This window comes from Neolamprologus brichardi, chromosome 16 (assembly GCF_056152115.1).
Source record: "Neolamprologus brichardi isolate AB-2024 chromosome 16, ASM5615211v1, whole genome shotgun sequence".
NCBI lineage: Eukaryota > Metazoa > Chordata > Actinopteri > Cichliformes > Cichlidae > Neolamprologus > Neolamprologus brichardi.
This window is the reverse complement of record NC_142119.1, coordinates 30854157-30872474: the sequence shown is the minus strand read 5'-3', so window position 1 is coordinate 30872474 and position 18318 is coordinate 30854157. Positions and strand designations below refer to the sequence as shown.

At 37.7% G+C, this 18318-nt stretch overlaps 1 protein-coding gene across 1 annotated transcript in view; it reads right to left on the bottom strand.

Annotated features, from left to right (window-relative positions):
* The window catches only part of thsd7ba (thrombospondin, type I, domain containing 7Ba), a 196442-nt gene that overhangs the window by 44430 nt on the left and 133694 nt on the right, over positions 1-18318 (bottom strand). Inside the window, exons 14-16 of the mRNA XM_087829901.1 lie at positions 15627-15818; positions 3871-4137; positions 3189-3367 (exon numbers count right to left, since the gene is read on the bottom strand). Of these exons, the coding sequence (XP_087686027.1) occupies positions 3189-3367; positions 3871-4137; positions 15627-15818 (638 nt within the window). The remainder of the gene's footprint in view (positions 1-3188; positions 3368-3870; positions 4138-15626; positions 15819-18318) is intronic.

The following is an 18318-nucleotide window of genomic DNA, read 5'->3' as shown; positions in this document are numbered from 1 at the left end:
CTGCACTCGACAGTGCAGCCTAGGCGGAGTAGTCAAACGCAGATCCACTGTGCGCTCAACACAGACAGCATCGTCAGAAGAATAGTTGATAAAATAAATAAAAAATGTTTCATTGTTCGGTACATATGCGTACCGAACCGAAAGCACTGTATCGAATGGTTCAACATCGATACATGTGTTGTTGCACATAGATTTGGCAAGGTAGTTAAATTTTGGTAGATACTGACAGCATCATGCAGTTGCTGCAGATTTGCTGGTTGCACATTCATGATGTGATTCTCCTATTCCACCACATCCCAGAGGTGCTCTATTGGATTGACATCTGGTGACTCTGGAGGTCAATTGAATACAGTGAACACAATGACATGATCCATAGCCTATGGTTTGTCAAGAAAATATCCCCCACATCATTACACCACCACCAGCAGTCTGAGGTGGATCCCTGTTTTACCGTCCAAATGCTGGAGTAAAAATTAAGACTCATTAGACCAGACAAGATCTTTCCAGTTTTCTTTTAGAAGATCTTCTTATCAGTGGTGAATTGTAGACTCAAATATCCTGTTGATAGCTGCTAGCTGACAGGAGTGGCCTAGGTCATCCACTGGGACTGTCCGAGCAAATGACCCACCACAACTCACTTTGGGATGGGTGGGTCGATTTGGGAGATGAAATGTGTCCCATTGTGCTGGATGAGGACTAACTTGCATTATTTCAGTGAATGAGTTTTACACAGATATACTCACTTTTTTTGGTAACCTGTAACTGAAATTATACTCAGCTTGACCTTGGATGTTAGGTACATACTAATGATAGAAAGATAGATATGCGCCCACTCATGTTCACATTTTGGTCTATCTCCAATTAATCTAAACATAGTTTTGCTATGATTTATATACAGTCAGTGTTACAGCTGGATCCATACATGGATAAAATCAAAAACATTGGCTAGTTGTGACTGAACAACTGCTGTTTAGTGGTGGCGTTTATCAAAGTGCAAACAAGAGTACCGAGTTTTTAGTATTCTTCAACATGAAGTTAATTCTTTACTTACTCATTTCCCACTTGTACACCACAGCTTGGGGACTTTTTTCAGTGAGAGTGATGCATGCATTATTCATCATGATTAACTTGTTCATGGTCATTCATTTATCAGTACAAAAAGAAAATATATACATACATATGGACTTGCTCATTAACACCACACTTTTGAGTTTACTTTACAGAGCAGCTTCTGCACAGCCTTTTTGACATTGTAGCCATTATTGCTCATTATTTTCATGGTGGCTCTCTCTCTCTCTCTCGCTTTCCTTCTTGCTCTGGCTCTTCCTATCTCTATCTCTCCCCCTATCTTTTGCGCTCACTCAGCCGTGTGACAAGAAGATGATTTGTGGCATGCTGTAAATTTTATAACTGTCGAGCCAATCACTTCTGGCTGGGGCTCAAGGGGAAACATCTGCTGGTAGGTGTGAGGCTAGACTTTGGCTACAGCGATTCACAGTTCAGAGTCAGCGACAGGAGAGCAAGTGTTTGTGAAAGAAGAGAGACCAATTAGGATTGAGAATTTTCATTGTCGTGAAATACTCCTAACAGACATTAACTAAATTTTTACAAATGTAAAAATAGAGAGCAATGGACGATAGTTACTTTAGGACAAAGCAAGGATAAACCAGAGGATAAATCTTTCTTTGACATCTTGTTGAGACCATTTAGAAGTTTCCTCATTTGACATAACAGGAGGAATCACCCTCTGAGCTCTATGCCTACAGAACTAGCACAAAGGTTAGAGTATCTCTCCACCCACACTTTGGACAGATGTACTTCACTTTAAATGGCCAATTTAGCAATGTTAACAATGAGCCCCACTCCACAGTCTGGATAAATCCATGAGGACATGGGCAACAGTGAGCTCCAATTTAAGTGTTGAGGGTTATTACAGGGCATTACAACAGGGGCCATATAGACCTTGTTAGTGGGCACTTAACCATCTGTACACAAATCTCCACTAGAACACTAGAATATTTTTCACACAGCCATGCCTCATTTCCATACTGACCTCTACAAACTAAAGTGTCCTTTCAAGCCCATTCAAGCATAGAGGCAGCATTCATAAAACACTTCCCCTCTTTAAACCGTGACCCCACGAGAGATGTGCTGTCACAAAATATTCAGGGCTGTGCAAAAAAACCTGACTGTGGAATATCAAAATCTCCCATCTGTCCACTTCCCTCCTCTCTATCCTCTCTTTTTTTTGTTACTTAATTTTCTTTCATTTTTATGTCAAGGAAAGGGCATGTCTTGCAAGGCCATTGATTTGGCGACTCAAAACACCAGGCAATGAACTGATCACCCCAGAGTCCCTCTGCCTAAAGGGTAATAAACCTTGTCATTGAAATGTGAGCAGAATTCATCAAAGGTATCCTAAAAGCCTAAATGAGATGTGTCAAACACTCACATGGAAACTGCAGCATGCACCGTACAAATGTTTCCTGTATAAGACAGTGTGTGCCTGCGTACAGCAAGGAGAACACTATTAGCACTAAGAAAGTATTTGTTTCCACATTTAGCATAATTCTGTGTTGCATGTACTGCAGAAGTACACGTGACTTCCATTATTTGTTATTATTAATCTCTGGCTCTCTTTCACAGTCTGTCTTTATTTCTGTCTTCTTCCCATCACCTCCAACCAGTCAAGTAGATGGCTGCTCCTCCCGTAGCCTAGTTGTGTTGGGAGTTTCTTCCTGTTAAAAAGGAGGTTTTCCTTCCCACTGTTGCCACGTGCTTGCTCAAAGGGGGTTGTTTGATTGTTGGTGTTTTTCTCTATTATTGTACTGTTTTTACCTTATAAAGTGCCTGAAATGACTGTTGTTATGATTCGGACCTACATAAATAAAACTGAATTGAAAACTGTATTATCCCTGAAAATGACCAACTCTGAGAAAAAGGAACTTAAATAAGCAGCAAAACAGCTGATGAGCTCATTTCTGTGTGGTTTTACTGTGTCTCCTTGTGTAAATTTTATTGTAATAGTTGAACGTCCATAATTGTTATTAATAAATATTAATAAAGATCAAGCAACAAGTGAATACGAATTCCACTTTGAGGACAGATTCATAACAAACAGTTACCTTTCAACATTTGCTTTTTCCTCTTGTATTGGATTCTATATACTACACTGGTGCTAGCCTTACCTGGTTCTTTAAATCCAGTTTGGGACACGGTCGTCCTCCATTGAAAGCTTTCTCTCTCAGCCACTTAGACCTGATCTTTAACCCGCTGCCACAGGATGCACTGCAGGGGGACCAAGCTGACCAGTCACTGAGCTTGCAGTCTATGGGGCAAGGGATGTGGCAAACCTCCACAATGTAGCCTGGAATTTAAATTGGCAGACAGAATGGGCAGGGATGATTCAGACTTAGTCTGCAGCTGCAGTGCAGATCACATTAATTATGTCAGACAGTCACGCTACTGGCGAGTGTTACCCCAGACCCTGGACTTACCCACCGTGAGACCGAGGGCTAATAAACTGACTAATGAGCATTTAATTTCTATGCTGTATACGCTTTTTACAGTGTGTTAAAAAAATGTTGTTCTCTGCGTTTGGTTTTTAGCTAGACTTACACAGCACGGCTTCACGACACAAGGAAACGACCATACAGTTGTGTTTTAGTCACTGACATTTTTCTTTCACATTAAAAGTTAAATTGCTCATACTCTCATCAAATTTCATCATCAATTTACTATATACAGTGAAATAAATTAGAGATATAATCTATGTTGCATGTATCTAATACAATGTTGTAGTTTATGAAGGATACTCATTATTTTTTAGCTAAAATGTGTAATTTGTAGGCATATCTCAATTAGTCCTACCTGACTCTGTACAGAGTGCAGGGCTAACCAGGTTCGCCTGCTGGTTAATGCAGGCAACAGCCCTGTAGCGCAGACCTTGGCCACACTCCTTCACCTCTCGATGGCTCATCCAGCCCTGTGATGATCCCAAGACCGAAGGATCAGGGAGTATGCAAGCAGACCAGTTCCCACAGGGCTGGGACAAAAACTCATCACAAGGACATGTCTCTGTCTCCTCCAGCGGGTGCAACTCCTTATTCAAGCAGGTTTCCTTTTTTTTGCTACGACCTAAGCAGAAGATGGACAAACAATGCAAAATTACTGAACTGGATGGGCAGAACATGTTTTGTAATAGGACACGAGGACAGCTTTTTTCCACATTAGATAAGAGTCTTGAGAGATGAATGTATAATAAGGTGTACTGTTTAACATAAACAGCAGTTACAGTAATTAAAAAGTGTTGATTAAATGTAACAGATCGTATTTATGTTAATGAATTTACAAAGTCAGCAGGTGAGAAAACTAAATAACCAGTAGCCATTAGCTGAGGGTGAATTGTTCATTTGCACCATTATAACTGTGAGGCTATTTACAGGCACATTGCAAGTCCGCTTGCTCTCTTAAATCCACCATCTCTACTCTTAACAGACTTGTATTTGAGCCTTAGCTAATAAGATCACTGTTTCAGTTCTTGTGGGAATCGTTGCCTCCCTTTCACTGCTGACTCCACAAGGCAGTGAATTGCTTTAAAAGCTGGCTTAAAGTTTCATTATCCTCACTCACATTTAAGCCCAAATCATAGTTATGTGCAGAAATACAGTATATTCTCTAAAGATGAACTAAGACAAAGTAACCAACTGCTAAATCTGCCATCATACAATAATAGAGCATAAGGCATTAACATGGAGTGACAGTAGCTGTGTTTTATTGTATTGATTGGTAATTTATTTCAACATGTGAACAATATACAAGTACATTTAGAAAAGAAAATAAGAAAGAAAAAAAAAAAATATATATATATACACTGTACAAATTACATACAAAAAAAACCTATTAATTTACATGTTGAAAGGGAGTGGGAAGAAGTAAACACTTGTTTAATCCCACCCCTTTGCCATAAATTATCAGTTAATATTTAGTCAGCTTCCTTACTGATATAATTTGTAATAAAAATAGTGAACAGATTTCTGATATACTATATACTAATATCACATCATGAGTTGTTTTTTGTTTTTTTGTTTTTTTAAATTGTATAGTTATCAAACGCTATTATGTAGTATTTATTGAAATATATTTGTATAATACTACATTTCTTTCCTCTTACGAGTGAGTCCATCACAAAATACTGCAGTCAAATGGCAGGCTTTTCCCATTACATACCACAAACTGCTGCGAGGCTGGATGTAACCAATTTACTCAGTAGGTCATCTTTTGCGATTCTGGTCTATGTTTGTTGTGTTCCTTTAGAAGAAACACAGCCAAGGCAGTAAAAAAAAAAACCCCAGAGGCAGTAAAAAAACAAAAAACAAATAAAATCATAATCAACGAAAAACTTATTTGTTCCTTTTGTCGTGTGACGCCCACAAAACCTCATTGTATAATTGGTGCTGTTCCCAAATGTATTATTGCTTAATTTCTCCATTTATTTTAAACCCCCTTGGGTAAGTGGTGCATGCTTAGTGTCTGTGTTATGACACTACAGCTTCAGCGAAGGTTAGACTTGAGTAGAATTGCTTTACCATACTACTTAGACAATATTAAAATGGACAATACAAATAAGATTAGTGTTCCATTCAGCTAAAACATAATTTCTATATTTATAACCTGTTGCAGCTCATTTGTATGTAAATGCACCATAGTTGAATATAGCACATTCGTGCACTGTGTGCTACCGTGAGGAGCAGGAAGGATAAAAAGTGCTGCAGCATTGCAGTATTCTCCGACCGAGCAGGGAACACAGAAAGATCTGTCATTTAAAAATCTCTTGAATGTGTTCTGGTAATGGGGATTTATTCCCTCTCATTCTTTTACAACCATGATTTGTCACCAGCACTTAGTGGTTAGTGTTTATTATTAATAATGATCAAAAGTGCAGAGTCTTTGATTCAAAGGGCTGACAATAGTGGAGAAATGGATGGACAAAGCTGCACAGACACATTGTTATATCATTAATCTGTAATGTTCTGCTCAGCTGTTACATTGCGATTAAGTGCTGTAATTGTGTTTGGAATGCCTACCTTCCTTCAGCCTGTCTCTTCTTGTTTTATATTATATATAATCATTTTTATAAATGTGCCTTTTGGCAAGCTTTTTTTTAATTGTACTCCAACAATTTATTTATTTACTTTTTCCTTTTTTACAGCATGCTTACTTACAATCCACAGAACACAGCGCATCTTATGGGTTGCCAAGTTCTGGTACGGCTTCTTTTAATAGAGATTGTGGCACCAAAATGAGTCTAAGAAATGAAAGAGGATTTAACTGAAAACATTTTACACTATCATCCGTCTTTATCACTGGGTATTAGTACATGGGTTAATCGATATAGAGTGGATTGAGCGCGAGTATTTTCACAGTTATTTAATGTTATTTATAACAACAGTAGTAATGCAGTGGCTGGAAATGCCACTTTCAATATCTGGACAGGCAACAGATACAACCTGTCAAGCTGCCCAGCCCCTCAGAAGTCTACCTTATGATAGATTGTCTGCTGTGTCATATGATAACATAACACCTATAAATATCTTGCTTTCAGTGATGCATCAGTTAAAATAAAGAAATAGATTAAACAGTCCCCTCTGTTATCACCTCTTCATGTACTTGTCAGTACTAGAGAAAAATCGAATTTGACAAGCCCACTGCCCCCCACCCACACAGCTCAAAGACTATAAAGGGACAATTCAAGCAAATGGAAGACAAAACGGTTACATATCTTTATATTTCATCTTCTTGCCATTCAAAATGAAAATAAAAATGCAATTTAGGTCATAATGAGTCCCTGACATTGTTTTGTGTGTTGCTTATTACATTAATATTAATATCATTTTGTGTGTCCCTTAGGTTTGGGGTATACTGTGTGTAAAATTAATATGTTTAGGGGTTGCTGTTTTTACCAGAGAATCTCCAAACTCTGTTTAATAATACATCAGATCTGCAAATGTGAATCCCTTCTGCCAGCTTAAATGCACTGTTAAATTGACTATGCTGAAATTGAAAAAACACTATATTGCAATCATGTTTACTTCCACATTAAAGTAATAATAACAATGATTTCTGTATAAGGGGCGATCGTGGCTCAAGAGTTGGGCGTTCGTCTTGTAATCGGAAGGTTGCCGGTTCGAGCCCCGACAGCTCCGACAGTCTCGGTCATTGTGTCCTTGGGCAAGACACTTCACCCGTTGCCTACTGGTGGTCAGAGGGCCCAGTGGTGCCAGTGTCCGGCAGCCTCGCCTCTGTCAGTGCACCCCAGGGTGGCTGTGGCTACAATGTAGCTGCCATCACCTGTGTGTGAATGGGTGGATGATTGTGTATAGTGTAAAGTGCTTTGGGGTCCTTAGGACCAAGTAAAGCCCTATACAAATACAGACCTTTTACCATTTATAGCATGAAACCAGCATTATAAAGTGCACAGAAATACAGAATAAAGGAACAAACTAATAAAAGAACAAATTGGCTGCCACTCAAGCAACTGAGTGTTTGTATTATGTAGAGACAGATACATTACTATAGCAACATTGACAGTATATTTAGCAAAACAATGTGTGTGCTGTGACAGTATGATGATATCTGAAGACATGTTGCTAAGGTGTGTAATGTCTATCACTGCTTTCCTTTCCAGGTGATTTTAATGCTTTACAGTAAAGCCTCATAGACTTGAAGAGATACAGACATAGACCGAAAATAATTCTGGTTATATATGTAAAGATGAACAGGCTCCACTGTACCTTAAAGACTCTCTGAAGAGAATAAATCTCTGTCAAAGTGCAAATTTACTTGAGACTGCTAGTTTTTTAAATTAGAGCCTGCCCTGAAGAGCTGCCTCTAAGTGTGGATTCAGAAAGACGAGACCCTCTGTACTTTTTTCTAATAGCCACTTAAGTCTAATAACCTACAAAGTGTACTGAGATTACTTCAGTTTCCTAGTATGACATGTTTACCTTATGTGCTGTTGTCTGTTACACACAGAAATGTACAGTAACAGCACCTCCAAGCAAAAAAGGATTCCTCAAAAATCAGGAGACTTTTTAGTGATTAACATGATGAGTTTTTTTCTTTATACATTTATACATCAATTTTCCTTCACTCATTCAATTCAGAGTCACGGAAAAAAGAAACCTAATTTAAAAGTCTTGCTTTAAAAGGAAGAAAATTCAATGTAACCTGCTGTACAAAGAACAGATGGCATTATATTATTTGTAGGTTTATGCAGTACTGCTTTTGAGGTGGTTATTTTCTTGTTGTTTGGTTAAAATAAATCCTGTTAGTCCCACATGAATAGAACCATTCAACACTTTAATGAATTGCATTCCCCCAAGAATAAGCAAATTGCTACGTTATTGTTACAATTAAAGTAAACACCTCGTGCACTGATGAAACCACTATAACAGAACTCCTTGACCCGAGCCAAATGGAGAGCTCACAAACACTCACAACCTGGTACAAGAGTTGCACTGTGGTTGTACTAATCCTGCTATGCTGTGCACCTCTGTTTATTTTGTGGATCCTGGGTGTCTTTAGCTCCCCGTGTGCCCAGTCAGTGAGCAGTCCATCTGTTTCGTAACATGATTTGATTGCAAACATTCCTTATCGAGTGTGAACCCACTGCCGTCACAGTGCAATTCACCAACAATCTGTTCAATCTACACCACTGCTGGTGGTTGATTGAAAAGTGCCAGTGCAATATCCCTTCACTGGCAACTTGACTTTGCAGGCAAATTACTAGTTAAAGATCTGCAGGCAACACAAAGAGCTTGTTTTAATATTATGCATTTTGTATAGAGATTTTTCCTCTAAATCTTCCATATATAATGTGTCATAACCTGATGCTTCTTTAAACCCATAATATTCGGCAGCATTATCGAACAACACTGCCAAGCATTTGGATGTGAATGCATACCTTTGTATGTTCTGACACCCAACTGTTAAAAAATGATGGCTGTTCCATTGTTGATGCTGAGCCATGCCCCCCTATTTCATCTGCACCTGTCTTTAAAAAATACATGAATCTGGCTTGTGAGATAAAGTATTTCCTTAATATTTACTGATTGGTTTATGCATATTTGAAAAGGTTGAATTGATTCATGACTTACGTACGTTTGTTTTTTAAATGTCACCATAAACACTGAGAATATATTATATTTTTTCACACTGATTTTGACTAAAATGCTCTGACTCTTTGTTCCTGATATTTTTTCAAAGCAAACCTAAGAAATAAAGTGTTTGTACAATACAATAAGAGTGCATTACAATGTTTTTGAAATAAAAAAATTCAATATGTGAAAAAAATTCAAAAGGTGCTATATAGCTTGACTGATAGACTTTATATTCTTACATATAATATTAACTTCCTCAAGTTGCAACACTTAAAGTGAATTATTCATGTCATCAGTCCTACAGTGGCTGAGTAACAGTTGTCATGATTGAAAAAGTCTGACTGTTCAGTTTGCTGTCTGGCTCTCTTGCGGCATAATATTAAAACTTTTGTTATGTTATCCCAGAGTGTGTAATAAATCCTACAAATTCTGCCCTTTTGAATTCCAGCCCACTTCATTAAAATACTTTACCAACACACTTCTTGGCAGTTTGAGTGGACTTTTAAAAACTTTTCAAACCCATCACTTAGCAATCAAACATTTTAGCCATTAAACATAAAAAGTCAGGTCAGCTTTGCAAAGAAACTACTTCAGAATGAGTAAAAAAAAAGATCTTGAACATCAAAATCATAAAAACTCACAAAGAAGAAAAAATACAAAAGAAAAATTATGAAATGAAATCAGCTTCTAGATAGCCATTGACCATCAGAGCGAGCATATTTCAATAAACGCCTGTCTAAAATGAGACGCAGGAGCTACTTAGAAGGCTCAGAGTCAGAGTGGTTGTGAAATGCACACTAACAATGCCAGCTAAATCATTGAAATGCAGTTAAGGTCTTCAGGATACTCGCACAAACACTGCTCTCGGATAAGTGGGGGAAATAATTCACAGAAGGTAATGTTTGAATACTCATTCAACACTCAACATGCTCCTGGAAAATATAGCACCAGCTACTATTGAGCACTTAAAAGGAAAGTGCTGAAAAAATGATGATTTTCGAAAAGATTTTTTTTCACCCAAGTTAAATTCTGACAAGACACTGATTCAGTTTACAGCGGCATAACAATAATTATTTATTATTTATTAACATTTATATTATTAAGACATTGGTGTATTTATAAAACTAGAATATTATCATTCCCTAGAGTTATTTTTTTATAACGGGTTCAATTTTTCAGTATTTTACTGATGTATGAAACAGACCTTCAGCATTTACTATTAAGGTGTTATTTATTCATAGACACATGAGTTAAAGATGATATGTTCAGAACGTTTTCAACAACACGCGGTAATCCAATGCTGCTAAAGATAAACACTAAACAAATCTGATGCGCATCTACTCACAACCAGGCAGCCAAATGGAAATGAGTAAAATGATAATGTGAGATGTCCCAAAAACACGCAGCAAAAGATGATGGTGGTGTTCAGTATGCATTATACTGGTGGATCGTATACCATCATAGTGATAGAAACAGACATTCACACCTATGAATTTAAATGTAAATATCTATAGTGCGCCTAATCAGCATGTGTTTAGACGTTTGGGAATTACAGCACCTGCACGAAACCTATACTGGGTGAACATGCAAATTCCTCACAGAGAGGCATCAGCCTCCCTAAGGACAGTTTCAGGGTGTTTAAAGTAACGGTTCTAACAACTGAGCCGATGCTGCCTTAATGTGGAGTGTCATATACACTCCCATCTAATTGCTATTTTTGAAGCATGTGATATATAAAGTCAGAGGTGTAATAAATTAAATCTGCGACTTAAAACAACATGTTTGTGTCCTTTAGTATATAAGACAGAGGGCAGGGTAAGGGTTCAGAAGCTGATAGAACAGTAAACAGTGGGTTTGGCTGTTCGTTTTATGTCTTTCTCCTTTCAAGCACAGCCTGTTTGTGAACATAAGTGGAATGGTACGAACTAAAATATGAAAAATAATGTATACAGAGCTTTACAAACAGCTTTTATTCTAAATAGAGAATTATACCCACCAGCCACTTCATTCATAGATAGATCTTGCTACTACTGGTTTGATCTCCCATTGTGACTTCACACCTACCTTAGTTCTATGTGGCACAGATTCAACGAGATGCTGGAGATGTTACTCAGAGATTTTGGTCCATAATGACAGTGTCACACAGTTGCTTTAGATTTGTCAGCTGCACATCCCTGATGGGAATCTCCCATTCCATTACATCCCAAACACGTTCTATCAGATTGATATCTGGAGAATGTGGAGGCCAGTGGAGTACACGAAACTTACTGCCATGTTCAAGAATTCACTTTGAGATGATTTGAGCTTTGTGAAATGGAGTGTTATCCTTATAGAGGAGGCATCGGTCTTAAAGGGATGGACATGGTCAGCAACAATACTAAGGTAGGCTGTGGTTTTTAAATGATGCTCAGTTGTTACCTGAGGCCCAAAGGGTGTTGGGAAAATATACCCCAGACCTTTACACCACCAGCCTGAACTGTTTATACAAGCCAGAATGGACCCATATTTTCATGTTGCTTATGCCAAATTCTGATGCTACCCATAAAAATGTTGCAGCAGAACAGGCAACATGCGTCCAATCTTCTACTGTGCAAACTTGTCAGCTACAGTATAACATGACATTGTAGTCTTATTTTACTATTGCAGCTGACAGGAAAAGGACCTGGTGTCGCCTTCTGTTTCTGTAGTGCATCACCTTCAAGGCTTGAAGGTTGTGCATTAAAAGATGATTTTCTGCTTACTGTCTTTCTGTCAGTCCAAAGCAGTCTGGCCATTCTCCTCTTATCTCTGCAATAGCAAAGGAACTGCCACTCACTGGATATGATCTCCTTTTTTGCAATCCAGAGATGGTTGTGTGGTAAAATGCCAGTAGATTATCAGTTTTTGAAATATTCAGAATACCCCGTGTGGCAACAACAACTATGCGACATTCAAAGTCACTCCAACAACCTTTATACCCCAACGTGATGTTTAAACTTCAGCAGGTCGTTTTGACAATGTCAATGTGCCTAAATGCATATTTACATTAGAAATCAATAAAGTGGCTATTGAATGTATATTTGTTTTTGCAAATTTTCCATCCTGTTTAACCTGTAATGATTAGAGGTTAGTTTTTACATTGCCTTTTGTCACTTGGATCTCCATCAGTGTATTACAAGCCTAGTGTCCTGCCAGGCCTAAGTTGAAGCCGCCCAAACATGACTGTCTGTGTTTCTTTGTGTGTTTAAATACAAATGTTGCAGTTGTTAAGGTAGCTAATGCATTTTATTAGTTTACTTTTAATAATATGCAATATCAAAACCTTGTAAAAGCAAACCTAGAAAGAAATGTAGGGATAAAGATACAAAATTTAGTTCTCTGATGATATTTGTCCACTTAAGTCCACTAAATATAGTTTACGGTGATCTAGATCATAGATACCAATATGTGGTTAACCGTTTGGTGCTTCATGGCGTAAAGTACATAAAATACATTTTCCAGTTTCTCCCTCTCTCCTGCCACTCACCGAGTCTTTGTGCAGAGCTCCACATGTGCAATCCCTCTGTTCAGTTTACAGACAAGTACAGTGCTTGCCACTGGTATATGAGGCTGGTATATGCTTCACCAGATAAAGGTACTTCAAAATACAATAGTAAAAATACATTAAAAATTTAAAAAGAAATTGACTAGATGGGAACAGAGAACACTGAGAACACTGGTTGCTTAGTACTCATTTCTAAATTCGACCTTGATTTTAATGTCATTTATCCACCTGTATCCTGTCAAATATCTTCAAATGCTGCAATCATTCTGAGAAAATTATTTCACTGTCATCCAGACAAACAGACATATAACATTCTTCCAGTGCTCTCAAAGCTGCCTTTCTAATAGTTCCCACTAGAGTAGCTGTCTCAAAGATCAGATTTTGCCATGATGAGACACACAAACAGACAGACTCAACAACTGAAAACCATCCGAATTCTTCTGCCCTGGTACCTATAGGCATACAGACACCTTGACTATTGGATGATGACCAATCTATTACCAACGTTAAAAAGGATAACACCGGCTGCAATGGCTGTATGCTGTAGTTTACAAACTTCCTTATCCTTACACTTCAGGATCATTTCCAATCAAATGTCCAGATAAATTTGGTGATAAAAAGTGATAAAGACACAAATGAACTGAAATATTCACATGTTCTGACTGCTATGAACAGACAAATATGCTAACACACTTCCCCATGAGCTAAGCTTGATTTCATGTGGTGGATTATAAGAGCAATATAGAAGGAGACAGGACATGTTTACTGCAACCCCTCCAGCAACAGATAAAATATTAATGTAGACAAATAGTATCCTGCCTGGTCTGAAACCGCAGCATGTAATTCAGATTTTGCCATCTGTACTAAAATAAGAGACTACAAGCTGTGAGGGATCAAATTTAGACGTGACATTAAACTACAGGAACTGTGTGAAGTCACGCTGTAACAAAGTGCTGGAAAAACACATTTGAGTTTTTACAGTATTGTACATTTCTTCATAAATACATTTAAAATGCTATATTTGTTTAGTAAATTTTAGTGTCACTGAGTAATACACTGCACTGCCAAAAGTACTCACTAGTCAGCCTTAACACAATTGACATCAAATTAATCCATAGGGTTTAATTTGATGTCGGCTCACCCTTTGCAGCTATAACAGCTTCAACTCTTCTCGGAAGGCTTTCCACAAGGTTTAGGAGTGTGTTTATGGGAATTTTTGACCATTCATCCAGAAGTGCATTTGTGAGCCCTGATGTTGGATGAGAAAACCTGGGTGACAGTCTCTTAGGCCCTTTAACACATCTCAAAGGTGCTGAAGTCAGATTCTTCCGCACCAAACTCATTCATCCATGTCTTTACGGCCCTTGCTTTGTGCACTGGCGCACAGCAATGTTGGAACAGGAAGAGGCCATCCCCAAACTGTTCACATAAAGTTGGGAGCATAAAATTGTCCAAAATGTCTTAATATGCTGAAGCATTAATAGTTCCTTTCACTGGAGCTAAAACGTCAGCCCAACAACCCCGTCCACCAAACTTTGCAACTGGCACAATAAAGTCAGACAAGTACCGTTCTCCTGGCAACCACCAAGCTCAGACTCATCCATCGGATTGCCAGATGGAGAAGCATTTGTCACTCCAGAGAACACATGTCTACTGCTCTATATTCCAGTGTCGGCGTGCTTTACACTATCTGACACTTTGCATTGTGTTTGGTGATGTAAGTCTTGGATGCAGCTGCTCTGCCACGGAAAGTCATTACATGAAGCTTTTTACACACTGTTTCTTGGGGTAATATGATGGCCACATGAAGTTTGGAGGTCTGTAGTGACTCATTGTGCAGAAAGTTTGCGACATCTCTGCACATCAGTATCTCTTAACCCCACTCTGTGATTTTACTTGGTGTATCGCTTCATAACTGAGTTGCTGTCATTCCCATTCACTTCCACCTTGTTATAATAACAGTAATAATGGATGGTGGAATAATTAGTAGTGAGAAAATTGCACAACTGGACTTTCCAGTTCCACAGGTGGCATCCTGTCATGGTACCATGCTGGAATTCACTGAGCTCCTGAGAGCAAATGTCAGCTGTTGAAAATGTTTGTAGAAACACTCTGTGTGCCTAGATGCTTGGATGTTATACACCTGTGGCCATGGAAGTGATTGGGACATCTGAATTTGAATGGATGAGTTTTTTGGAATGTTTTTGGCAGTATAGTGTGCGTGTAGGTGTACACTGGCAAGCTACATATATTTTGATTGCTGTCAATGTTGTAATGAGATTTTAAGCACAAACAACACACCTGTAGCAAATAAAGACTTCAGGACATCATTCATACTTATATTAAAGGCAGAAAATTTGCCACACAAGCTGAGATCTTGCCACAGTTTATCTGTTTTCATTTTTTTTTCAGATTTTGTTGTTCTACTCTTTTAAACTATAATTTTGTAATTAACAATTAGTTAAAGTAAAAACAAAACAATAAAAAGCTGTAGAAGTTGTTCAAAAGTTGGCAGTGTTCTACTCAAATTTTATGGTAATTGTTTTTTTTTACCATCTACAGTAATAGAATATGAATAAATAAACAAGACTCATTAGTTTGAAGTAAATGCAGAAGGACATGACAAATGTTCATTAATATTGTAATTTAATGTCAAAGTGAAACAACATAAGTTTTTTTTTATCTTTTACTAATATGCATTAGGTCTGAACTGGTATATTAGGACTTAAGAAAACTGCCACATGCTCAGACATTACAAAAGCTTTAATCCTCTCTGCTTTTATTTATTTCCAAATTGACTTCCAGCCATATCAATAAAAATATAAAACAACAATGTGAGAATGCTTGACCTGAGAACACAATCCAATTGTTCTACCAGCAAAGATGAAACAGTTGCCTTGAAATTGCGTGTGTCTCACAATCCGTGAATAACGAGTCTTTACCTGCAAGTGAGCGCTTTCGTATTCGAGAGCTGCCACATCCAGCACATTCAGAGAACTTGGACCATGCAGTTAGAGTGCAGTCATCCTTGCAAGCCACACGACACTCTCTGATCTGAGGGGGCAAGGGACCAGCCCATTGCAGGCACTCTGTCATATTGGCAGACTCTCCACTCTGCCCAACACAACTGACTCCTGCAATTACAAGAATGCCATTTCAGTTATACATTGCACAAATGACAAGCCATTCTTCATCAAGCCGAAATTCAGTCATCGCTACTGTAAAATAGTCTTCAAAAATTCCTACTATGCCTGAGAAAAGGTTCACAGTTTTATGTGAGGTTGCTTGGACTGAAGAAAGAAAATGCCTCCACAGTGCAGCCATAGTTAGAATATTCTGGAGCAGCTTTCATGTTAGCATCAAGTGAAATGGTAATTCAACCTTCAAGCTCAACACCATTATCAGACTTCTTTAGATAACTATGATTTATTGTATAAAAACAGGGCATTAAAAATAAAAGCTTCACATGAAAGGTTAATAGCTTCGACAGAATGATCTACATGTTTTAAAATGAAATTATTGGAGCCTGATCAAACAGGGATAGAGACATTACAATTCAGCAATGAAGCTACAATATGTGCCAGGGTGTGACATGAATTACTATATTAGCTGCATAACAAAAGCAGATGTGTTTTTTTTTCTTTTACTGATAGTGGGTCTAGCGCTCAGTTGAATAGAAGAAACATTTCACAGTCTAGCCTGTTACTTTCCTTTAGACATAAATAAACGAATGCAAATAAATGGACGATGTAAGGGCTGTCTTTTTCAGAAAATGCAACAGCTGGCATCATCAAAGGTCAAGAGCAAAAGGAACAATCAATATAAGGGATAGATCAGAATGAGTTTTTAAAAGCTGTACTGTGAGACTGTATTTTACTTTAAACAAACATGTTTCAACATGCTCAACTAACAGTAACGTTAACATTTTGATGCTTAACAGGTTTAATATTAGCAATGCTTTAGCATATCAGTATTACATAGTAATAAATTAAGTACTTTTCACTGAAAATGCCCAATCCTAATCTGCAGGCAGGTTAATGGCTCACCAAAAATAATAGTTTCCATTCCTTTGGGTAAAGGCCAAGTTAGCACGTTAGCCTGCCCAAAGAAAAAATAAACAGAAACCTAACAATATCACACTTTGCTGAAATAAAATGGTTTAAAGATGCTTTCAAAAACTCCTTTGAAGAACTGTTTATGATTTGCTGACAGACAGGGAAAGATTGTAATTACAATTATGACAAAATAAGACTGGAGTCTGAGACAGTAAAATTGGAGCTTACTTGACAGGATGGCTTTTAGCACCCTCAATCATTGATAATTAGCATTTGTGTAACTTAATATCCTAGCATGGCAAAGCACACATTAAGCACAAGCAATGATGGTAATGAAGTTTGAGTTAAATGGTGTATCAATAAATATGTTTAGACAAATGTTGCAGGAATTTTGATATTTTACAGACAGTTAGTTATACACCTAATTATCTAATCTACAAAAGGAACATATTATGGAAGAAAGCACATCCATTTGTTAGAAATGCATGCATGACATTTAAATAAAGTAAAAGAAATAGATTGTGTGATAAGTGCTTTCGCAAATCAAATGGCATAATAATTTAAACACTACCCAGATTTAAAAACAAAACAAAACAATAAAACAAAGTAATAAAACATCTGAATTACAATAATCAACACATCTACTGGTTGATAAAATGAATTATTTGTCCCTCCCAGATTTATGAAACACATTTTTCAGACACTGCACACAAAGTAGCTGCATAAAAATAGTACTATGTGTAGAGTGATAAAAAAAAACCCACAAAAAGAATGAAGTTAAAAAAACAAAACAATGCCTGTGGACATATTGGCTCGAGTTTGCTGGCTGATGGAAGGCAGAGGAACATTTTTAGCTTCGCCAGGTTCTGTTAACTGTGAAGGGAAGGTTGAATGGACTTTAACGCCTTGAGAAAGGAATCTTTGTAGATAAACAAACAAACTGCACAGGGCATTATAATGTTCAAATACTTTGCACTGTCACTCTGGGATTTAAATAAATTATTGTTGCCAGTGAGGGGAACTTCTCCACCTCCGAGTCTTTGTGGATTCACTGATCTACAAACATGCCTTTAATCCATTGTATTGATTTGTATTTGACTTTTAAATTTTGCCCTCTGACAAAAACGGTTTGGTTTCTACATGTCTGCTGAAAAGGCGTGGGATGGTCATTTACATACAAGGCTTCTGCACAGGCAGCACAAGGACGATGGTAGCTGTTGTCAAAGTGCATTTATATAATGGTCAAATGCATAGCTATACAAAAGTCTGCATGTTTGTCTGTAGGTTAATTCTGTAAGCCATCAAACACTTGATGTCTTGTCTTGTCTTTTAGCTAGTCTCACTGAAAACCCAACTATGTGATCCCCAGAAGCTTCTTATTAAGAATATTATCTCGTTGTCATCTTGTTTTGACTGGGGGCCATCTAGTCTATCCATGTTTCTTTCAGGCTCTGGTTGCCTACACCTGCATCATCTCATCATCTCATCATCTCCTCTTACAAATGGTTACTTTTTGTCAAGGCATCCCAGCAAATGACAAGGATCATCTCTGATTATATAGAAGGTATCTTGGAGTGCC